Source organism: Magallana gigas, chromosome 4 (assembly GCF_963853765.1).
Source record: "Magallana gigas chromosome 4, xbMagGiga1.1, whole genome shotgun sequence".
Classification (NCBI taxonomy): Eukaryota; Metazoa; Mollusca; class Bivalvia; order Ostreida; family Ostreidae; genus Magallana; species Magallana gigas.
Window position 1 is genome coordinate 966,100 of NC_088856.1, and position 24,680 is coordinate 990,779.

The following is a 24,680-nucleotide window of genomic DNA, read 5'->3' on the forward strand; positions in this document are numbered from 1 at the left end:
AAACAGTTCCAGAGAAATAAACAGGCAATTGATGCAGGATTCCACATTTATTGGACGAGACTCGACGATGGCAACATTATAACAATTTAACAGACAGACATGTTACAAACAAGTCGGATATGACCAGTAGTGGCTTTAAAATGTTGCGAGAATTTTTAAAAACGCTCTATTTATGATAGACCACTGTACTATAGTTGTATTTTACAGAATCAATATTCATGATTGAGATCCTGTAAACATTTGATAATATTACGTCAAATCTGATAATCGGTTCACTGAAAATAAAACGAAAGTAAAAGTACAAAAACGGTAAGTGATACCTGTTTTTTTAAACATCTGATAGCAATATAATATTGCAAAGTAAAAGAAAGATAAAACAAATATACATTAGATAAACTGTCCGTCAGGAGGCTGCTTCGTAAAATTTTCTGATTGTAATAGGTCAATATTGCGTTCCGTTTTTGAATGAACACCCACAGGGGCTCGGTTGTCAGACACTGAAATTTATAACAATTTATTCCCTTATAAAAAATATACATAAATGGTTATTAAATATATGTTCTACGGTATCGAAAAAAAACCTCCGTAAAAATCGCCCTTTATCGTCGTATTAAAAAATGTGTATCATATGTACATTAAAAAAAGTAAAGGGACGAGACTCGCCATCTTGGATTTCAGGGGGGGGGGGGTGCTCAATTCACATTTTATTTTCAACAATTTATACCCTTTGTCTACCAGTTTCTGGCGAGATCTAGGTAACAAAATGATCCCTATACTTTATATAACCACCCAGTGACCCGAAACATCCTCGATACATTTCCATTTCATCGAAAGCAACAGAAGTTTGCATCGAGCAATGCAACGCCTAGCGGCGGCTCTCCATATAAAGTCAGAGGTGTTTCGAATGCATATGGTAAGTCCAAAGAAATCGTAAGTTGAATTTAGCGCAGATTTTTAAATTGAAGTACAAGAAGATTGACATTTACCTCGAGAAAATGAAGACAACTGATACTGTCGTGCATGATAAGCTGAAAACTATAAATATTTAATTCATATTTGATATTTAAGTATCTATAAATGAATTCTTCTCATTAAAGAATTATGCACAAACCATTAATATCATCAAATAAGAAGCATACCTAATTACTGTGACAGTTTTTTTGTGAATCTTGTAAATAAGATGCAATTTAACTTAACACAATTAAACAATTTCACCGTTAAATTTGATCAATTAGTAATTCTAAGAAAAAACACACTGTTTAATATTAGTAAAATGATCCACTGGGCAAAATGTAATGAGTCTAGGTATAGCCAATGAAAAATGACAATAAGAAACCGCCAAACTCTCAAACATTTATGAAGCAAAATACAAATTCATAGCACAGCAACACCGACCCCTATAAAAGATAGATATAGGATCAGGTGATAAGGAGGAGTAAGCATCCCCTGTCGACCGGTCGCACCCGCCGTGTGCTCATTGTAACTAAATCAAACAATAGTCAGTCTGGTGTATAAATAATGATTTAAAAAATTGAAACAAAAAACAGTTTTATTGTTTATTTGACTGTCTACTGTGCAGAACTTCTAAATTTCATTTTAATTGAGTGATACATTTGAATGGAATTCTGTTTTAATAGATATGGCCAGGGCATGCTTTCAGGAATCAGATGAAGACACCATGTCATTTTCAAGGTAAGTGAAAAGCCATTACAAAAAGCAAGGATCTCTTCATCATGTCATAGATAGTGATATGTCTATGGCTACCTGTTATACCCTTATTCATATAATTTCAAAAATTTCTGGTCAGGTGTTTTTTTATATCAGTATTTATTCACCAAAATATTATAATCAAATGCAAAATGTATAACAAGAAATGTTGCATTAAGACTATGTTTCATATCTTTTATCTTTCATTTTACTATCTGATTATGTTGAGTCAAATTCAAATAAATGCAAAGAGCAACGTTAAGCTTGCATTTTTAAGGTCTTTCGTTGGTAACGGAAGATTATATTGTTTTTGTACTGTTTCTTGTTATTTCTCCCAAATTTGTGCATGCGATTTCTCAAAAACTTCTCAAGCATTTTTCAACAGATGATAAGACTTGATGCAAACTTATTCATTTTAAAGACTTACAATTTTCGGCCGCTTTTGAAAATATTTTCGACCTATTTTGTGCAGAGCTGATCTCAAAAACTGAGATATGACTCTGAAACGTTTAGGATACATAGACTTTAGTTTGAAACTTTGCGTTATTATGTTCTTTTTTTACGCCAGTGGTGATACTCCTAAAGCTGGCCCATGCACAACAATTGGGTAGGGTTTTTTAATCAAAATGTTCCTATGTTTTGATCTATATCTTTTTATTAGTTGTAATATTTTTTTAAGACGTATCTAACATAGTATAAAACTTTTTTTTCCATAGAAATAAAAAACAAATCGGGACTGGTCCCTTTTGTCAGAGGCCAAAAGACTTGTAAAGTCTATTATAAAAAAAACTTAAAAACTATAAAGAATTTGTAATGCTTTATAGAAGCTCGTAACAATTTTGGCTTTAATTCCAATTTTTTTTCTGAAAGGAGGGGAGACCTCTAAAACTTAACGATATTTCAGCGTGTTGGTTCAAAACTTCGAACGGAATACCTATTCGTTATCCGTAACAAGAGGATTTATAATTAATGGAACTGATAAACAATATCTTTGTCAGAAATAAAGTAAGTAAGTAACACTAAATGATTTTTTTTATATATATTTCATCTTTAGGCCAACTGAACTGCTTACCGCAGACGATAGAGCACAGTTATCTTCGTGGATTGGTCAGAAATGCCATTTTGAATTGCTTTACAAAATAAGTAGGGATAGTTGTTGCTCCAGAATGTTTCACCAACTCTGTGATAGAAAAGGTCCCACAGTTACCATCCTATACAACACAGACAACTCGTCATATGGAGGGTTCCTGTCTCAGAATTGGGAGTCAACGGGGGGTTGCATTAAAGACCCACGTGCTTTTTTGTTTACTTTGTCTTATAATGGTGTCAGGAAACCTAGAAAGTTTCCAGTTACTAAACCAAATCAAGCAGCATATGCGCATAACAATCTAGGACCAACTTTTGGGAAAGTCGAAGGCGAAAATTTACCAGGAGCAGGATATCATCATTACAATGCAGGGTCCTTCTTAAGTAGGTCTCATCTATTTACTGTCGTTCAGAAAAGCTTATCACAACTTTTTAAAAAGATTTTTTCTTGAGGAAAGTAAGCAATTCAATAGTTCGACCATTATATAACTTTTCATTGGGTTTCTTTTTCTTTACAAACATTGTTTAAAATATAACCAAATCAACATGTATAAAGTTTTTTCCACAAATATATAGTTCACATGCGTCAAAAAAGTATATTTTGTGGAATCAATACATTCCAAACATCATTTTAATATATAAATGCTTAATATGTTGAACCATTTTTTTGTTCGTTTTTCTATTTTCTTCGTCCGATCTTTTCTTATCTTATTCTTTAAAATTGAATAAAAAGACCTGCATTGCTGGATATTTAGAGGAGCGGGGGAGGATGAGAAATCTATACAGAGATGAATAATCCTGTTTGTTGCAGCTGACTGAAAAAACGTTTTTATATTGTATTTATTTCACACCAATGATTGGGTATTAAAAGTCTAACTCTCTAAAATTTGGTTCTTTAGGTCAATTACCAGTATAATTTCAAATCACACGACGCAATTTATCAAATTCGAGTTAGTTAGAGAGAAACATCAAAATCATTTCTATGGCAATTCTTGATCGGTAGTAATGACCTAAAATAAATAAGCTAATTGCAATACCCCATATATCCGGTCTCACTTAATGCATAATTCATTTCTTTCCATGTAAAAGGGAATACTTTAAGGCGAATTCCGACTGATCTCATGACTTTTAAAAACAAAATATCGCCAACAAGGGACACAGCCAGTGGTACTCATTTCTTTGAACTTAATGGAAGAGCAGATTTTGGTTCGGCTTACCAAGAACCAACAGTGAATATGAATGCTATCAACAATGGTCACATGTGCGTCTTTGATATAGAAGTTTATTCCATTAAGGGTATTTACTTTAAAATTGTGGGTTTTTTTTACAAAAAGCTTATATTTATCATAGAAACACTTTGAGTCAATGTTCAGTACAATTTAAAGGGCCCTAGCCAGAATTTAAGCTCAAAATTATCAAGTTTTTTTTTTAATTTGATATTGATGTACAGAGATATAGAGATACAGAATTTGAAAGTTTTGTATGTAAACAAAGATTTTCTTATTGTTTACGTATGTATGTGTTTGGCTTAAGTTTATATCGCATAAAGCTGATTTTGCTGATACTATAATTTATGTCATATATGTAAAGACAAATTTTCTTATTATTTAGAACTGTATGTTTCAATCGCATATAACTTTCCTTTGCTGATAATATCATTTAGGAACATATATGTGTAAAACAAAATTTTTATTTTTAATCGTGTCTAGGTTCCTTGAACAGTTTTTTATTTTTGTCTTTTGACAGTAACTCAGCAGGTGTCAAACTCAACACCACGCGATGAAACAATCATAACTAACCCCTGGCGGGAACCACCTCTTTGGCATGAACAGGTTCCGTTTAACTTGTTCCTTTCCAAATTAATTTTTTGGGACATCCTCATTTTTTTTTTTTACCCTTTAAATATATAGGATGAATTATTTTCAGAATTTGCGATCGTTAAAAGACTTCGTCTCTAACTACAAGCCATTGCCTGATATGAGGATCTCAGAGGTCAATATTTTACTCGTAGGACAGATCAACGCTGGGAAGTCTAGTTTTTTCAACACTTTGAACTCCATTTTCCGAGGGGAAATTTCTTCGCGCGCATGCGCCGGTAATTCAACACACAGCCTTACAACAACTGTACGTGTAATTTTTTGTCGTAGCTTGCATGCTTACGAAATTCATTTTCCGTCTTTGTGTTCGTATCAACATAATGAATTTTATAATTTTGTTTCAAACAGTCTAGTTGGTGAAAACATTTTAATGATCATTGTGTCGTCATAATTATGACCTCCTGACTTGTAAAAATTGTTCACATAACAATGAACGAAATTTTCAAATGTGAATATAGCACTTCAGAATTTAGAATGTATATTTCAACAATTCTTGTCATCTTTTCACTTCCAGTATGCATTGAAAAAAAAAACAGATCAATAATATTCTACTTATCTACTTCTGAAGTTAGTGATACAAAAAAATTACAAAAAAAAATGAATCGTCTTAAATCTAGTTAAAGACATTTCAGATCATTCTTTGACACGAAATTTCTTTCCTCTAAAAACAGAAAAAGAAAAGATAGTGAAATGCTCTGCTTATTTTAAAATATCTTTCATACGTATCAAGATGACATGATCTTAAAAACAGTTTTCATAAAATAATTCAACAAATACACATACTTTCTTTTTAGCTGCGAAAATATAAAATCCGAAATCGGGAATTTGGTGGTTATCTGAATTTCCGACTTTGTGACACTCGTGGGTTAGAAGGAGAAAATTCCATGCACTACAACGACATGCAACTTCTTCTGGACGGCTACTTGACTGATCAATACAAGGCAAGAAGCTTTACTTTTTACTATTTTCTAAAACTTACAAAAAAAACCACATCTTAAATCAGCATTGTTTTATTTCAGTTTAATCCCATGGCGCATGCCTCTCAACGAGACCCTGGATTCGTATCTCACCCATCCTTTCAGGACAAGATTCACTGTGTGGCTTTTGTAGTGGACGCCAGTGCCATTGACGTGCTGCATGCAGATGTATCTAAGAACTTGCTTCATTTTCGTTCCTTAATCGTTGAGAGAGGTGAGAGGCAATGTGTTAAGACATTGTTGATATATTTGAGTCGAAACAAAGTTTGAAACTTCATATATTCATGTAAAATATTAATATCGTTTTAGAAACAACTGAACCAAATGCTCAAAATAGTTGTTTATGAATGAGAATTATTGCAAAAAAGTATAATGTTGTTCTTTTTCCTTATGTTAAAACAATATAAAAAATATTTAAGAACTTTGAAGATATTTTTGTTATTTCTTGAAACTTAACAATACATGTATGTACATGTAGTATATATGGGATCTCTCTGCAGGACTTCCGCATGTTGTTTACTTGACGAAACTAGACAAGGTTTGCCCTTTGGTTGATCAAGATGTAAGAATGATCTATCATAGCCAGGCCTGCAAGCAAGCTCTAGAGATAGCAGCTGAGGTCATAGGACTTCCTCGAGGTCACGTATTTCCGTTAAAAAATTACGAACAGGAGACTCAACTACAGACAAATGTCAGCATTCTGGCTCTGACAGCCATGAGACAGACGCTAGTGTTTGCGGATGATTACCTAGAAGATCAGTACGAGCTTCAGTCTGACCAATAGAATCTGAATAAGTTATGCAAATCATGATAAGATATATAACATCAGCAGTAAGCGTACATGACTAAAGGTTTGCGATGGTGTTAGGTGACAATTTGAACAGCCCCCTAAATAACGATTAAAACGGATTTTCTATTTAGTTTGTTTGTTTTTATACCTGCATCTTCTAAAGAAAGTTCGGGTATATTGTTGTAACCCTGTTCCGTCCGTACGTCCGTCTGTCACGTTTACTTTCTCAAACTGCTCTTACATTTTATAAACCAGCAAACTGAACTCTTGGAGTTTGATTTTGGGCGTCCTGTTGTTTTGTAAAAAAGTTTCAAAAATGTTCTGGTAGTCCTGGGGGGTCAAATAAGTGGTAAAAATGTGATTTTTTCACATAAAACCTTCTTCCTCGAACTCCTCCTATATTTGCAACAGCAGACAAATCATCTCTTGGTATATGTTTAAAGGTATCTTATAGATGCGCAATAAGATTTCGGAAATTTCAATTTTGTCAATGGGTCATTTAATGGCTGAAAAATAACGTGGTTTTTTTTGGGTTTTTTTTTTTTTTAACAAAAAAACTGGTTTAAAAAACGTCAACGTTTTTTTGCAATAGCCAAATGATCACAGAACTCCTCTAATGATTTAATGAATAGACACATCAAATCTTGAGATATGACTGTTCTATAGATGTGCCCCCCCCCCCCTCACACAGAAAAACGTTCTGGATCCGTGCATGTATCCCTGCCTACTCTGCAAATAAAATGACGTTTCATTTTTTTCTCAAAATATAAAAAGAATGCCGTTTATTTTTGCTTTAAATAAAAACTTACATTTACACTTTTCCTAAAAGTCGAATGATCTATCAAAATCAAAATATAATTTGGGGTCTAAAAAGTTTTATAAACTGTTAAAAAGTGTTTTTAAAAAATCTCATTACAGGTTGACAAATGATCTATTAGAATATGATCAGAAGTCTTATTTTCTACCTGGGGATTAATAAATAATACCGAAGTTAAAATTAATTACAATAAATGATTGAAATAAAATGTTTATCCTCCACATCCACCCCCCCCCCCCCCAATCAAACCTGGTTCTAAAGATTCAGTCTTCTTTTATTCCTACATGTGTACAGTAGCAGATTATAAATTATTTATTGAATGGTATTTTTCTCTAGATTTGTTTGCTTTTTTATTTTTAAGATAAACAGATATGGAGCAATTGTAATATCTCTTAAACAAAGCAGGTTCATCATTAGGCTAGGAATTACCCAAGTGAGTCAAACACTACATATGAATAAGATAAAATACTTAAACATTTCCAGTTCTAGAAAATCAGGGTGTCTCCAAGGGGGTATAACAATAGCACAAAGTGCAAAAATAAATATTGGGATGGGGATCTCAAAAGTTATCAAAATATATCATTTCCTATTCAGGGGGGGGGGGGGGATGGGTGTAAAGACAACACTTGGGGGTCATGTACTTTAAAACCGTTTGATGCATCATAATGACATTAGAAACAAGAATTAATATACCGGTATATGGTTTAGTGGTTGGGATCTCAGCAGTTTTCAAGATATTTGATATTTTTCTGTTTCATGAGGTCAGTACAATCCCATAGGGTCATGGCCTACATTATATTTGATGCATTATTATACATTAAGAAAAAAGACCCATTCATTCCTAATATAACTCATATATACAAATGTACATGATAAGTCTCTACTCAATAGTGTAAGTCTGACAAATTAAAGAAAACAACTTTTGCAATTTTAATGATAGAAACTGTACAAATGCAATAGGATAGGTAATGATGATAAGCGTTTATAACTTAGATATTAAAACACAGGGCTCTGAATTTCTATTAATAAGCTGTTAAATGTAGGGGAAGAGATATATACCCTATCTATTTATATATAGATAGGGTATAATCTCTCTCTTCCCCTACATTTAACGGCTTATATTATTGATAGACATTCATAGGCGTATGATTAAGGACGTTTGATCCCGCGATCAAAAGTCTTAAATGTTACAATTTCTTCACCTAATTGATATTTTGACCTTTTTGTACTGATAAAACGCTATTTTTATCCATTACCGATTCAATATGAAATGAAATAATTTAAAAGTCTTAAACTTTTTCTCAAATTATGATAAACTTGTCAGAAAAATCTTCAAATTTCAGAAAATAAAACCAAAAGTATAGGTCTATTATGTAAAATTTGAGATATGGCATGAAATAAGCTAATTTTAGCAAAAAAATTGGAATTCATTTTTTCTCGACTTTTATGAAATATAAGTTAAATTTGCCAATATGTGTCAATTGGAATGTTGAAAATTTGTAAAAAAAAATTGTTTTTCATAACAAAATGAAGGAATCCTAATGCACAAACTATCTGGAAATTTTGTTTACACTGAATATAAGGAAACTTAAATAACGGTAATCTAAAACAACTGAGTTGTGAAAAATGTTCGTTTTCTTCTTAAAAACCTTCCGCCACAAGATATAGTCACATACTGAACTCTGTAAATATTTAATTTTTCATTTACTATTTTATTTAAAATAATTTAATTGACATTATAAAATGTGTATTTATGAGTAGAATCCATATATAATGCAAAATATCTAGAAAAGAGATGACCCAAAATGGATACCCCAAAACAGAGGAACGAACCTCTTTAAAAGATGATGATACAGAATGCTGGCAAGGGAGATCACTTATTTTGAAAGTGAAAGTAATACCTATACCGGTGGCTTATAATGTTGTGCTACTACATGCAATGCTTACCTATGTTAGTCAGCATCATTATGTTAATCCAACTAGAGCACAATGTGGATCCTTTTTGGTTATCATCACAAAAGAAGCGTTAAATTTATGCATGTTAATTAATCTTCAGATCGGTTATTTGTAACACGCATGTATTTTTGTGACTTTATTCTTTAAACCCCGTTGCACTATTTTATTAGGTAAAAAACGACTTTGTAAAGCATACATTTCAGTCTTAAGATGGTACAGGACACCTGCATATTGTGATGTACTCCCTATTAAAATGAACAATAAAGTCTAAATATAAGATTTTCCCCCAAATAATGTAACCTTACAGTGAAGCGCAATTGGTTTAATAAGAGTGTTAACTACTTGTCTGTAAGTAGAGAATTCAAATCCTGCTTGGGCTTTTCTATTTTTACTTAAGTTTCCAAAAATTTAAAAACCTTTTCTTTTTGCCAAATACATGTATTGTAAATATAAAACATCACCATGAAAGAATTTTGGTTATAACTCCCTTGTATCTTTATATATCTTTTGTATTATTTTGCTCTGTTTATAATATTCGTTGTTGCAATTGCATGTACAGTGTACATGCTTTTGATGTTATCAATATATTCTATCCATGAGGATTGCGAGTGTGTGAGTGCATGAAATGTTCAGATTATTTATTAACTTAAAATTAACATGCCAAAAATTCAACCCCAAATTGTACATAAAAGGCTGCTTAATGGTGTTATGGGATGGGATCTCAATTTATGAAAATTGATATGTTTAAAAATTACCAGACATTGCATGTAGATTTTTTAATACAACTTGTACAAAACAGTGTTATTTAGGGGCAAAGACTTGGTGCGGGTATTACTGTCTAATGACAGCATCTAGTTTTTTGTGATTTTGTATACAAGACTATCCAGGAAGAAATCGTATGAATGCGATAAGTAATAAAAAGGACCATTTAAATAATTTATGTAATTTAATCTAAAAAAAACAACCTTTTTTTTATTAAAAAAAATACCCCTTTAAAATTATCAGTAAGAGGCATCAAGCTGCCTAAACTCTAACGCTAAATGTAAATTTATGTGTAAAAAAAATTGTTCTAAAAAATTTAAAAACAATATTATCAAAATATTTCACGAGTTGTGTCTGATCTACAATATATGTATATATTATTACATTCTTATTTGTTTCTATTATAATAAGCCAATCTTGTTTTTGGGGTTTTTTTTATAATTCGTTTTATTACATTTAAAAATTACGTTTATCCAAATATTTAAATGTTTTGTAATTTGTTGTCTTACGCAAGTTATGTATATATTAATAAAAAAAATCATATATAACTAAATTTATAAGAGTATATGTTCTGCACAAACATTCTGATCTAGCTTTGCTCTTCCAAACTGTTTGTAAACATGTTTATACATTATCAATACATAATATTGAGTTAATGTACAATTTGTTCCATTTTTCATGATTTTTGATTGTTTGTTTGTTTGAGTTTCTTTTGGTTGATAATAAATGAACTAAAAAAGTGATAGCTTTTAGCAGTTGATTTACATATTAAATTGATTTAAATTACTTTTCTATCTCCAATACCATTATAAACAAGCTTAGAACAATCGGAAAACTATGTTAAGACCGAATTTCTCAAAATTGATCGGCAAATGATGTTTTTCTCCTAATATAACTAAATAAACTTAAGAGCCAGCGGCCTTTAGATACTTGCATATTTATCATGTAATAAATGTTAACGATAGGTTTATTCAACATTTCAAAAAAGACTAGAACTTTAACTATATAGACCGCGATGAGTGATAAAGTTTGGTAAAAAAAAAAAAGAACAAATTGGAATTAGATTTTATATATTCTATATTACTTAAGTATCATATTTGTATATAATATTTTAATATCATATTAATATCAGGGTCTGATTTTTTCAAATATGCCTTTTTAGATAACTTTAACTGGTTCCCTGATTAAAAATGAAAACATTAAAGGTTCTTTTTTTAAAGATCTTCAGTTAAAGACTTTAATTTTTGTCAATATACACGCATGTGAAATCTCAAAATGATCTATCATGTATCAAAGTTTGCAAATACAACCCTTAAATCAAAATGAGATCATCAAATGACCAGCACAGCTTCAATTCTATATATTTCCTGATTACAATTTTTTCACGAACGAATTTGAAATATTACACTATATATTGTTTCAAACTTAATAACATTTTTGCTAGTTAACTACATTTTCCTACCATGTATATCATTATTCAGAATCATTGGATGAGGTGTCAAAGATAAAGGTAATTTATAATAGAATTTTTTTATGCTTAAAACGTTGAAAGGTGTGCATCACTACCTCAAAGAGTTTTTGTTTCAAATGTTCAAATATGTATGTAAAACAGATACCACAGCTCATTTGAGACCCCCAACCAGGTATTCATTATGTTTCCCCTATAATTTTTTTTTCTAATTTTGTATATAAGTGTGACATGCTTCATTTACTTGGTACGTATGAACCTCATTAGGTGCCTAAAGCATTGCTCTGAAAAAGGCATATACCGAAAAAGAATAAAAAACCAAAGAAGTTAAAATAAAAACCGACTACATATAAAATGTTATATGGATTAAAATGGAGCAAACAAAAAAATATGCAATTCATTCATTAGTAAGCAACTCGCTAATAACAGAATGTGACGTAACTAAGATCTCTTGATAGCGTTGGAGAATCCCTTGCATACGCGATATTTTTTTTATATGCAACAAAAATGTTATGCAACAATTTAATCATATCGATATCCAAAAATTGTGCCAGAGCTGATAAATGTCGATATTTGCTACCGTATTTAGATTTTTTGGAATCGTGTGTTTGTGTTATCTTGAAATTATAACGAAAGTAACTATTCATTAGGTTCGTATTCAGTGTGTTTAGTTGTTATGTCATTCATCATCTTTTTTACTGTTTAAATCAAATTAAGTCTTTCTTTGTTAATTATGGGCAAATAACGATTTTTTGTGGTTTAATTTAGCTAGCCTAATTGATTTTGCACACGGAAATAAAGTAGGGTCGTATTTAAGGACAATCGTAATTTGGAAATTAAGTTCCTTTTACACATAAGAAATTCTACATGCTAATTTACGTTACTGATTTTTTGTTTGCTTTTTTATGATTGTTTGCCTTCACCGCTTTGCGACTAGGCTTTATTGAAATATATTAGGTTTTTTTTAACTTCTTTTTATGTCAAATCATTTGGATTTGTTATTTTTAGACAAACGCAAAAGTACACGCATCATATACGTTACTGGATTATCACATTTTTTGGCATAAGAGTTCTTTGATTTGTTTTTATTTACCACATATACATATATACATATGCAGACATTTATATGAATGTTTAATAATGAAACGGTAAAATATTATTGAAAGTTTATGTCCACTTACGAGTTTCCAGTGACAAAAAAAGAGATACGTTAATTGGCATGATGAATTTGGGTAACATTGATATTGTTTTGTTATCATCAATTTTTATAAAAGGTCATAAAAAGGTACATTTGTATCTTAGTTTGGATTGTGAATAAGTATAATATGCCCGTTTGATAATGTCTTTGAAAAACAACAATCAATTGATCTCAAACCAATCCTAATGATCAGTACACTTTTTGTTTATTTGTTTTTATAAAAGGAATAATAAATCATTCTTTGATTATGACGTGATTAAAACGGTCTGGAGGATCAAATCCAATAAAGTCAAAAAAGCTTTATAGACGGAAATACCTCAATGAAATGATTAGGAGGGGGGATCATAATTCAACAATCATCCTAGAATTTACAATTATAAACGAAAAAGTCAAACATTAGACCTTATGACTAAAGTGGATCCTTTTTTTTTTTTAAAGAATTGTGGCTTCAGCTGTTGAAGAAATCTAGAAACTGCAGCTAAAGAATCATGTCTGGTTTTCTTACACATAAGGACAAAACCCAATTATCAAAATGGATGAGCAGAGATAGTCAGTTTTGTCTTCTCTATAAACTAAGTCGTGACGGGGTGCCTCCACAGAGGTTCCACGAGTTGTGTGACAACAAAGGACCCACTGTGACTATCCTCTACAATACGGACAACAACGTGTACGGAGGGTACCTGTCAGACAGCTGGGGAAACACTTACGTCCCAGACAACTGGGGAAGTACCGGAAGCTGGTGTACAGATCAACGAGCGTTCTTGTTTAAACTTTATTCTGCTGGTAACTGGAAACCAAAGAAATTCCCATACATATGTGGAGAAACTCATTACCAGGCAAGCATTTGCGGACCATGTTTTTTTTCTTTGCGAACCTTTTATTCCAATAAAGAAGACAAAATATCCAGGAAAAACTATTACCAATTAAGCACAGATAGTTTCTTTGACGGGAAAAGATTTGACATGAAAGGAGAGACAGCCCAGTCTGTGGCGAACGGTCACAACAACGTCACAGATCTGGAGGTCTACCTGGTCAAAGGTCATTTCTATTTATAACCTTAGCTTGATATCAAAACAAATGTGGTAATATGATAAGCAAGAGCTTAAGGTTGTTGTTTACTCAGGGTTTGTTTTGCATCTTTTTAGTGTCATTGCTATTCATAAACTGTACGTTATTTTTAAAAGAGTTAGGTCTATAACACACAACAATTTTTTTTATTATCATCAGTGGCTTTGTTTATCATTAACGTATACCTTAAGTTTTGTTGAGTTTTTAATTGTAAAAGCGCTTTGAGAAATGCATTGCAATTTAAAAGCGCTATATAAAAACTTGCAATTATTATAAAAACTTGCAATTAAGGCGTTTACGGGTCACCTTGTTTGAATACAGAAGTGAACTATTTTATGATTTTTGCAGTAGAACCTACATTGTCATTTGTATCATATACTTCAGTTTCTCTCTAGTACTCTAGTTTTTAAAAAGCATTGACTAATACAGATATATTATTTTAAATTAAGAATCAATAAATATTTTCCTAAATTATATTGTGATTATACAGAAAAAATGAACTGTATTCATTGTGGCAACGCATTTTGAAACTATACCGCATTTTGACTTTTTTTCAAAGTGTCTTAAATTGCAAACCAAGTCAACACACTTTGATCTTTTTTTCGAAATGTGTTATAAGAGTACAACATTCCTTTGTATCAAGATACTTGATACAGTTTTGAATACTGTGGAATCATTAGATTTCTTGGTAGTTCAATTTTCGTGGAATTCGTGGGTACCTTTCACCCACGAATATACATCCTCTAGAAGAAATAAATTAGGGTTAAAAAGTCATATTTCCTTTTGCAAGTATAAGAGAATACACGAAACTACGTCCCCATAAACTTGTAAAAGTGAAGCAAGCCACGAACATTGGCCCATACAAATTTTAATGATTCCACAGTAGTTGTATGAATTTCGAGATATAAACTTCGTTTTTAAATGATTTCGTTTGAAGTCTGATAAGGTGTTTATATTGTTTTGTAAACACTGTTTGATTTTTTGGATATTGATCTGTATCTTTGTTCCATATGATTGGGAGTGAGGAGGTGTCCACACAAGATACAGAACAATATCCAATTAATTATTCATATTAACTACTTGAAGAATGCAACTAAATTTCCTTCTTCATATCATATCAATTATTTAAACTTATAATTATGCTGTTTTATAAGCATAAATCCACTTCTAAAATTCAAGTTCCATCTATAGTGTAAGATAGTTACATGTACAGCTGGTAAAGCAATATCAACTCAAACATAAACATTTAAAAGTTTAAGAGATACTTTTTTACATACATTTAAAAAAAAATAGTGCTGCATTTGATATTCTTTTTGTAAATGTTTGTTAACAAGCTTATAAAATCCATGAAAAGATAAGCTATTTTTCCCCATAAAATTGATCATGTTTCCTCTTTACTTTATAAAGTAAATATTCATAAAGTAAAAAGATTAAAAACAAATTAAAAAGACGGCTACCTGATAATTAACGCTGGTTATGTGGTATTTTGATATACAAACCTTATCTTACTTTTGAACTGTTGTTAATTATTGTAAATTATTTACCTAAATGATTTTATCACAAACCTTTTTATTGTTATTCAGAAGAGCTTAACATCTAAAAGGTTCTTTTTTCAATGTGTCAACTAAGTAAAACATTTTCTAATACATTTGAGGGTCTTAACAATTGCAACTTGACCCTGCATAATTTTTTAAAAGTGTGTTATCTTGGTATTCAATTTGATGTTGATTTTGCATATTTAAATGTTTTCAATTACCGTATCAGATAAGGAACTTATTGTACCTTGGAGGGAAACCCCGGAATGGAATTCACAGGTATGCTATCTTAAGATATGGGTCTGTGACAAAATACCGTCCGTGATTTTCATACAAAAGAGGTAAAAATTAAGGGATTACTGATTCTGAAAAAGTCATTCCTAAAAATGAAATTACTGGAAAACCCTAATATTTGGCTTAAATAACAACTTAACGGTTAAAAATATTATATGCGAACGGTGTGACGGTTTGACCGAACGCAATTTTTTTGGTTAAAAATACAAACAGTAGGATCCGCCTGTCTACTCAAATCATAAGCCAATTGACAGCTAAACTAACCGTCGCGTGCTTAGTCTACATTATAACTTCATGTTAATATGTTCAACGTAAACTTTGTTTTTTCGGACTTCGGAAACAGTCGAAGAAAAATACGTTATTCCGATTTTTTTCATTTCTTCTTTCAATGCTTATCCATATCATAAGTTGATCAATTTTCTATTTATACTTTATTCAATCAGTATCTAAAAGATCGGTTCCTTAATGTTAATGTTATTTTTATCTAATTATTTGATAAGACATGCGTGAAACTAGTCTCATCTATTGATTACACGGAATTGGAAAGTTTTAAGAGACTTAACGGAGAATAAACATTTTAAAGGGCCACTCATTTAATGAATGGGATAACGATATTAAACAAAATGGCAGCAAATACGGCGGCGCCCATGAACTATACGTAAGAAAAATTTTCAGCCCTAAGTACCTTTGATTTAACTTCTATTTTTCACGAATGTTCTTATATATATTAAGCCTCACTTTGCTTCGTCCGCCTCCCGCTGCGCTCGGTATAAACCATATGTTTAATTTTTAGAATTTGAGATAATGTTAAAAAGTCTACGTTACCTCATTCGTATCAAATTGCGTTGTTAAATAGATCTGAATCTTAAAATACGGTTAGATGACTCTTATTCTTTTTCCTTTTCTCAGGGATATAAATTCGAAGGAACACAAAACTTACATTTCAAAAAAGCGAACTGTTTTCTTAATTAACATTTTAAAAAGTTAATAAAGTTTGTTAGCAAATTTGGTATTTCCATCTCATTTTTTTTTTAATCTTAAAATAGGGTTAGATTACTTTTATTCGTTATTCTTTTTAATGATGTAAATTTGAAGGAACACAAAACGGATATTTCAGAAAAGCAAACCGTGTTTTCCTAATTAACAGTTTAAAATTTTAATAAGGTTCGTAAGCAAATTTAGTATTTCCATCTCATTATTTCTTAAATTAATACTTTTTGTAGACGTTGCAAGAATTAAAAGATTTTGTTGCAAAGTACGAGCCACTAGAGGAGATAAATATACAGGAAGTCAACATTCTACTGTTAGGACAAGTTGGTGCCGGGAAATCTAGTTTCATCAACACCATCAACTCAATATTTAAGGATGAACTATCCTGTCGTGCATGCATAGGGAGCGAAAAACACAGCATCACTAAGAAGGTCTCTCTCTCTCTCTCTCTCTCTCTCTCTCTCTCTCTCTCTCTCTCTCTCTCTCTCTCTGTTAAATGACATCAAAATTTAGAATTTATGTTGTTTGGCGAATAAAATTGTCGATGTTTACTATGATCAGTTTGAAAAATTCCGGATTCGTGACCATTCGACCAAGAAATACCTTAGGTTTAGGATTTGTGACACACGTGGAGTGGACGAGAGAATGTCCATCGACAGTGAAGAGCTAAGCTTTATTCTGGACGGAAACCTTCCAAATCACTACAAGGTAAATTAATTTAGAATCATCAATCATTACACAGAGAGAGTAAAAATATCCTGGTATATACTTCTTAAATGCTAACTGCATAATATTTTGGCTAAATCCGGGACAATGATCTTTAATGATCTTTGAAATCGTTGACAGTTTAAACACAAGTATTTCTTTAAAGTAATTGTCTGCATGTAATATATCATTGGCCAGCTCTCTTGATGTAATGCAAAAGCATAACGATACATGCAATAATAGTAAACATGCTAAATAAGATATATCGCACCGTTTTGGTCAATTTCCGATATATCAATGATTAAAAAAACTTTGCTCTTTATAGGCGCATTATACTTCCAGTTAGTATTCTTAAGGATGTAAAAAAAGTGATTTGAGTTTTTGGACAGAAACAAGCCAGTTCAAAAAAATGGTTACATTTTTATCCTCAACCAAATGTATAAGCCGCACACACCCTTTAATTATGCGTTTGAATATATCTACTGCACAGTTGTTATACTATTTTTTTCTCATCAACTTTTTACTCAGTTTATCAACCCATATGTTTATCTTATATACAATATCATGTGGGCCAATGCTGTTGTAGTCATCATAAGCATTTAACATTTATATGTTAATATGTTAGAAAAAAGAAGTAATATTCAAGTCGGAATCAAAATCGTCCAATGCATATGCCAAACATTGAATCCGAATATTAGAGTAGCAAAGACATAATTTCACTCTATTTATTGCAGCTGATTACAAACCATCAACAAAAACTTAACAAAGTTATTCCCGTTCACGTTTTTTAGTTTATTTCAGTTTAAGGTGGTAAGAAACGCTGCTAAATTTAGTCATGATAATATTCAGAATAAGTTCAAATGATCAAAATATTTTTTTTGAGAAAAATTCAATAAAAGGACAAATCTGTTACGTACTATCTTAATTATTTAATTGACATGTGTCTTTATAGAGAGACAATTCAACTGGAGAAACATACAATTTGCAACATAATAATGAAAATGGTTTACTTTATGAAGGGGAGGGGTGGGGGGGGGGGCTATAGAAATCCTTATTTTATGTTAAATAGTGATTTGACATTCCTTTTTTACCCACTGTAAAATTTTTGTTTTATTTCAAGAATTTAATTTTTACTTTATGGAACAGCAAATAGTTTAATTGAGAAAATATATTATCATTCAAAATTGATTTACACCATGATCAATTGGAACATGACTTTTTAAAACAATCTATTCTTTGGCTTATTGCAACTAAATAATGGAAGATATACATGCATTCAACACACAGGGTGCATCTTTCTGCAGCATTGATTCTTAGTTTTTCAAATTATGATACATGGACAATATCGAACCTCCGAACAATTTAGTCGTTTGGCATAAGAACACATGGCATTTATTTAAGATATTCTTGAAAACTTTGATGCTACAAAATGCGCATCCCAATAATGTGTACATTTAATGATGTGCAGATCTGGACCAACACTGGGAGCCTAAGGGGATATTCAATGTTAAATTTAGGAATATAGAATAGAATATGAAAGTACCATGGCCTCCAAAATAAAAATGTGTCTCAGGAGTGGTTCAAATGTCAATTGAGAAACTTATGGACATTTTTTAAATGTCAAGAACTGCAATGCCACAATTTCAAAAATTATATATGGGGGCATCCCAAATCTTAGATGTAGACACAATAATCGATGAAACAATGAAACAACATTTGCTTAGATACTTTATTTGACTTAAAAACAACTGCATTGATTAGAGTCAGCTACCTTTATTAGCGCAATTGCCAATGTAAATCAGGTAAGTGATTGGACCCACGGCCTCTTGTTTGTTTTAGAAACATCAGCATTATAAGAACTGCGAGTTTTAATTTTGAAAAGCTGATGCTTTCATAATTTGTAAACTTTATGAAAAAGGTATTTTTTGAAAAATTATATTTAACACTTGTTTTAGTTTGAAATGCATTCAGCGTCAAGACTCACCATAGGCTTTATTTGGAAGCCGACAGTAATGGAGAAGATACACGTAGTTGCCTTCGTCCTCGACGGTAGCACCTTGGACCTTCTTTCAAAAAAGGTTCTTACAAACCTGTTGGAGATGAAGAGTCTTGTTGTTGATAGAGGTATAAAACATTTACAGTCCTTTTGTAAATAAATCTTAATACATGTTTCAAAACTTGAACAATGGTTTTGTGCTAGTACCAAATGACTTGAAACACACCAAGTCTAAGTTTCACGGAATAGTTGGCATGCTTATTTGTTTCCGTCGACTAAAATGTCATTTACATTAGTTGAATATGACAGGTAACTCCCGGATATATCTCTACGTTTGTCTAGTGAGAATAAGTATTTGGCATTATTGCCGACGCTTTGCCTTTTCTCGAAATTTCATTATCTTTGACAGAGATACCGTGTTCTGTAAGATCTTGAAATACGTGTATTGATGAGTTGCACTTTGGAATTACTTTTAAAGAGTAGTAAACCTTTAAAATGACGACATATTTTGTCTGGAGAAAAATAAAATGGCAGCGTCGAGATTTGCTTAAACCTATGCGGAGTAAAGAGAGAAAATGTTAAAATCTAAATACAAACAAAACATTGTAATGATAAATGACAATAACAAACCGTCAACCATCTCAAAAATCCAAGAAACGAAATGCATATTCAAAGCAAAGCAACACGGACCTCTAAAAAGATAGAGGTAGGATCAGGTGCCTAGGATGAGTGACCATCCTCTGCTGACCGGTCACACCCGCCGTGAATTGTTTGTCGTAATTGGGAAAACAATATAGTCTAACAATTAGTATGAAAACGTCGGTCAGCGACCCAGTGGAAGATTGTATTTGCTGACAACGTCGTTGTATGGACCATAGAACCTACGAAAAGATGACTTCAAACGAGATTGTTGATAGTCCTGTTTTATCAACCTGTTTGTCAGTAGTTTGCCTCGCCTTAGAAACTGTTCATTTCGAAAAGCATGCCATTGTGTATCGAATTAACTGAGAGACAAAAACACTATATGCAGGTGATGAAGGTATATTGCTACATAAGTAAAGAAAGTTGACTATAAAAAATTGAAGTCATCGTGTTTATCATAAAGTTTTGTCTTTAAGCTACCATCATTCACAGGACGAAAAACCACCTTTAAGCAAGTCCTTAAAGGTGGCTTAAAGGTGACTTAAAGGAGCTTAAAGGCTATACGACCTTTAAGCCGCCTTAAAGTCACCTTTAAGCAAGTGCTTATAGGTCCTTAATGTCCAAACTTCTTTAAGCTACCTTTAAGCCACCTTTAAGCCACCTTTAAGCATCTTTAAGTGGCATTTACGCTCTCTTTACACTGCCTTTACACTGTCTTTAAGTGGCCTTTAAGTCGATATTGATCAAGCTGAACAATAAACACATATATTAAATGCAAAAGCTCTTTTATAGAGATGGAAGTGGGTCATCCGAGTGATTATATAATTTCCAAGGAAGGGGGGGGGTGTTCCAGGCGGTTTTAATCGTCGCTCCATTAAACACAGATCGCTATCATCAGCACCGCTCCGATGGACACAGATTGCCGATATAAAATTCTTTATAATTTTTTGGGGGTTTCAAAATTATTGTAGGGATGAGCGCAGTCTCTGTATCTTAATATGTGCATAAAACTAATTAAAGGATGTTTGTTTCCTATTATAAATTAATCGGTGAAAAAAATCTCTCTCTCTCTCTCTCTCTCTCTCTCTCTCTCTCTCTCTCTCAGTTCATCCGGTTATTAAACAAAATAAAGATAATGAACCAAAAATGCATGATTTAATTTGTTAATCGGTTTAAGGTTTGTATTTTTTTTTTTAATTTTCATTATTTCTAACTCTAGATCTGCTAGATACATGTTAAAGATGAAAAGACTCTCAACTGCCTTTGTTATATCGGGCAGGATATTACTGCTTTGTTTGTCTAGACATAGTTTTGTTCGTTTGTGTATATCTAATTAGAGTCTATTGTTTGTACAACTTAAGAAAACCCCTGGAACTAACACAGAATATACAAGATATACACAACAGTTGTGTCGTGTGCCCAGGTGCATGTTTGTGTATATCTAATTAAAGTCTATTGTTTGTCCAACTTAAGAAAACCCCTGGAACTAACACAGAATATACAAGATATACACAACAGGTGTGTCGTGTGCCCAGGTGCACGTCAGGGTTTCTAAAGGCGTTGAATTTTAGTATGTACGAGTATACGATAAGTCTAGTGAATAAAAGTTAATTTACATTTGTAATTCATTTTCAAAGTATTATTTCCTAGCTCTGGGTTTCAAAGATGTTACGTCTACATATTAACGATACATGTATGTAAGAGTAAAATCTTGAGGCTAATTAATTAATGTACCGGTGATCATAAATAGGGGTTGATTATTTAAATATATGTATAAGGGTAAATATGTCAAATATACCCTGCCTGGCACATCATACAATTGTATATACAAGTCATTTGCAATTGCCACATGCAGTAAATACGTCACCGGTAATTGGTAATTTTGTTTGTTATAGAATTGATAGTTTATAAATCATGTACATACAATTACATGTAAATATTTAAACATATAATTGGAACGGGGCCGCGGTCATGAAAACCTGGAAATTGCGGGAAATTGAACAAATACCCTAATAGTATCAATGCATTTAATAAAAGAAATGATTTCATTTTCTTTCTTACATTTTTTATAGCTATAAATAAGATGAACGTATATCTACTCGGTTTAAATTTATTAACTACATGTCAGAAAGCCTACTATAGTGAACCTAACGGTTTCCATTTAGGTATAATATATTTTTGTTCACTGAAGACCAAGTTCCGTATTTCATTCTAATTACATGCATGCATGTAATTTATAAATTAGATATAATTGATTGTTACAAACTGAATGGTTTGTCATAATCTTTTCAAGTAAACACATTCAATACAGTGATTCAATATCCACTGATATATAGGATATAAAAACACTCATAAACATGTAAGTTGCCGTGGCGCAGAGGATGTGTGGTGATGCTAGTAAAATAAGGGTCCCGGGTTCGATTCTCGCCGTGGCCGGCTTTTTTGTGTGTTTTTTTTTCATTTTTCTTTCTAGAACAAAAACCGTTTTAATACCTTTTCTTTCATAAAGTTAATACATTTTGTTGGAAATTAAGCACAACATTGAATTAAATTTTTTTTAATGGCTTAAAGGTGGCTTAAAGGTAGCTTAAAGGTGGCTTAAAGGTGGCTTAAAGAAGTTTGGACATTAAGGACCTATAAGTTGTCCTTAAAGGTGGCTTAAAGGTGACTTAAAGATAGTCTTTAAGCTGCCTTTAAGCCATCTTTACGCTTTCTTTAAGCCACCTTTAAGCAATACATATAGCTTAAAGGTAGCTTAAAGGTGGCTTAAAGATCGTCTTTAAGCTACCTTTAAACACCTTTAAGCTATCTTTAAGGAGGACTTAAAGATGGTCATTCATCCTGTGATTGTAAGTGAACAGCGAAATTTTTAAAGACTATTTGAAAGCTGAAAATGTGAATTTTGAAGAGTGACTGTGTTTATTCGGACATGATGTAGGGTCATGATTTTTTTAAGATCATCGCTTCTTGTGAAATAAAATGCTTACTTGAGAGTCTTTAGGGGAAAGAACGATTCGCCTCGCCGTCTATGAGATTGATCGATATATTTCCAAAGTTAATTAGTAAAAAACAAAAGTAACAGTAACCATAATAATTAATTTGTTCATACTCGGCAATGATTGGTAATTGATTAAACAATGCCGCGTCTTTAGTTGAAATAATAAACTGAATTTTATGTAAGGAGATAAATTACAGTAACTAAACAAATACTAGTAGACAAGGATGTAATCGATGCTTTGAAATAAAATATCAATGAAATTAATTACATGCATTATATCCTGATAAAAGACCTCCATTATATCTTTATTACACAGTCAAGTATAAATAAATAGGGGAAATGTATCCAGCTGGTAGCCGAGTCTTGAAAAAAAACCCAAGAAAAACATGACCTACTCCTCAAAACGACAATACGTAATTTAAAGGACGTACAGTGAATGCTTATCCTTAAAAAAATATAGACTAAAGACTGTTTGTACTGAAATTATAAAAATCTGAAAAATTATGTGATGGAAAGGCTTTTACCACTCTTTTTCTCAAGTGTGTTGAAAAATATTAAACGATAGTTATATTTTTTATGATTTGTCCAAATGGATGCGCAAATAAACTTGGAATTTGAATATTACCCAATTTAGTTACCTGTTTGAAATACAAATAAGTTTGCAGATGAGAATAATCTTATAATCATCAGCACCAGAATAAGCTGTAGAGAAAATTGCTCTTTTTTTAATTTAAAACGATAATCTTTAACTAATGAAAGGTAATACAAAACTGTACTTTTCATACCAGAATGGGACACTGGAAATTATTGTATTGAGTTTTTTTACACGTCATTTTTATTTTAGAAATACCCCACGTAGTGATTCTTACCAACATCGACAAAATTTGTTGTTTGGAAAATGACAACGTCCAAAAGGCTTTCACTAATGGACTCGTAGAGACAGCTGTCAACAACACTGCTCGTGTCATCGGTCTACCAAGATCACACGTACTTCCAGTAAAAAACTATGAAAAGGAAACCCGATTGAAAACAAACATAAACATTCTGGCTTTAACTACACTACGCAGGCTGTTGATGTTTGCTGATGATTTTCTTGAGAACCAGTATTACCAAGAACAGGAAAATGCACAGATCTAAGAAACATTTGAGGAAAACATTTCTTTGTGTAGATTTAATAAGATAACCTCTATTAAATGAAATAGATGTTTTAACATTTCTGCAGCTGGTACATGTGTTGCTTTTAAAACCAGTTTGAGGGGAATTTTTTTCTTTACCATTTACAAAACGACTCAAATGTAGACAAATAGTGTATATTTTTTCAAATCTCAACATCAAGTAGGATAAATATATACATAGAAATACGATATGTTTTATGGAAAAGAAATAACGTACATAAAATGACTTCAGTATTATCATTTTATGGTGTTTTATTAAATGTTAAATATGGATACAGATTATGCTTAAATATTTACATTTCCAATGTCTTTGTTTCTGATAAGACTATCGAATCAATTTTGTAACGTATTATCCAAAACATTTATTCAAGGGTTATTTTAGATTACATTGTACAATTCCTTAACATCATGTGAATTTATGAAATATATGTAGTAAGAAATAATTCTTTGAATATTATGAGGTGATCAAATACAGTCGGGCGTGATAAAATCTTTCATAAAGCCATTTGTACAAAGCGACAAAACGTTTAATAAACTTTGTAATACATATAGTATTAAATGCTTTTCAAAATTGTAAACATTTTGAAAATACTTGAAATATCAATTTTTTATTTCGAGTGTAAGAAGTTATGGTGCTTA

The 24,680-nt window shown here is 31.7% G+C and overlaps 2 protein-coding genes across 2 annotated transcripts; both read left to right on the forward strand.

Moving 5' to 3' along the window:
• The first annotated feature begins 1,638 nt into the window (after positions 1 to 1,638).
• On the forward strand, positions 1,639 to 6,951 carry LOC136269655 (uncharacterized). Its single transcript, XM_066080805.1, has 8 exons — positions 1,639 to 1,692; positions 2,762 to 3,177; positions 3,883 to 4,089; positions 4,540 to 4,625; positions 4,720 to 4,917; positions 5,465 to 5,611; positions 5,690 to 5,861; positions 6,148 to 6,951. Exons 1-8 carry the CDS (start codon positions 1,640 to 1,642, stop codon positions 6,429 to 6,431), a joined length of 1,563 nt encoding a protein of 520 aa, XP_065936877.1. The 5' UTR covers position 1,639; the 3' UTR covers positions 6,432 to 6,951.
• Positions 6,952 to 12,865: 5,914 nt separating this feature from the next.
• On the forward strand, positions 12,866 to 24,513 carry LOC136274319 (interferon-induced protein 44-like). Its single transcript, XM_066080814.1, has 5 exons — positions 12,866 to 13,676; positions 15,471 to 15,520; positions 16,759 to 16,956; positions 17,087 to 17,233; positions 23,711 to 24,513. Exons 1-5 carry the CDS (start codon positions 13,127 to 13,129, stop codon positions 23,723 to 23,725), a joined length of 960 nt encoding a protein of 319 aa, XP_065936886.1. The 5' UTR covers positions 12,866 to 13,126; the 3' UTR covers positions 23,726 to 24,513.
• The last annotated feature ends 167 nt before the right edge of the window (positions 24,514 to 24,680 follow it).

What these genes read in the sequence shown, in the direction of transcription:
- LOC136269655 (XM_066080805.1), top strand. Translation starts at nt 1,640, where the DNA reads ATGGCCAGGGCATGCTTTCAGGAATCAGATGAAGACACCATGTCATTT. An exon ending in AGAAGTTTATTCCATTAAGG is followed by an intron (nt 4,090 to 4,539) that starts GTATTTACTTTA and finishes GTCTTTTGACAG; the next exon opens with TAACTCAGCAGGTGTCAAAC. An exon ending in ACTTGACTGATCAATACAAG is followed by an intron (nt 5,612 to 5,689) that starts GCAAGAAGCTTT and finishes GTTTTATTTCAG; the next exon opens with TTTAATCCCATGGCGCATGC.
- LOC136274319 (XM_066080814.1), top strand. Translation starts at nt 13,127, where the DNA reads ATGTCTGGTTTTCTTACACATAAGGACAAAACCCAATTATCAAAATGG. An exon ending in GGAGGTCTACCTGGTCAAAG is followed by an intron (nt 13,677 to 15,470) that starts GTCATTTCTATT and finishes TTACCGTATCAG; the next exon opens with ATAAGGAACTTATTGTACCT. An exon ending in AACACAGCATCACTAAGAAG is followed by an intron (nt 16,957 to 17,086) that starts GTCTCTCTCTCT and finishes TACTATGATCAG; the next exon opens with TTTGAAAAATTCCGGATTCG.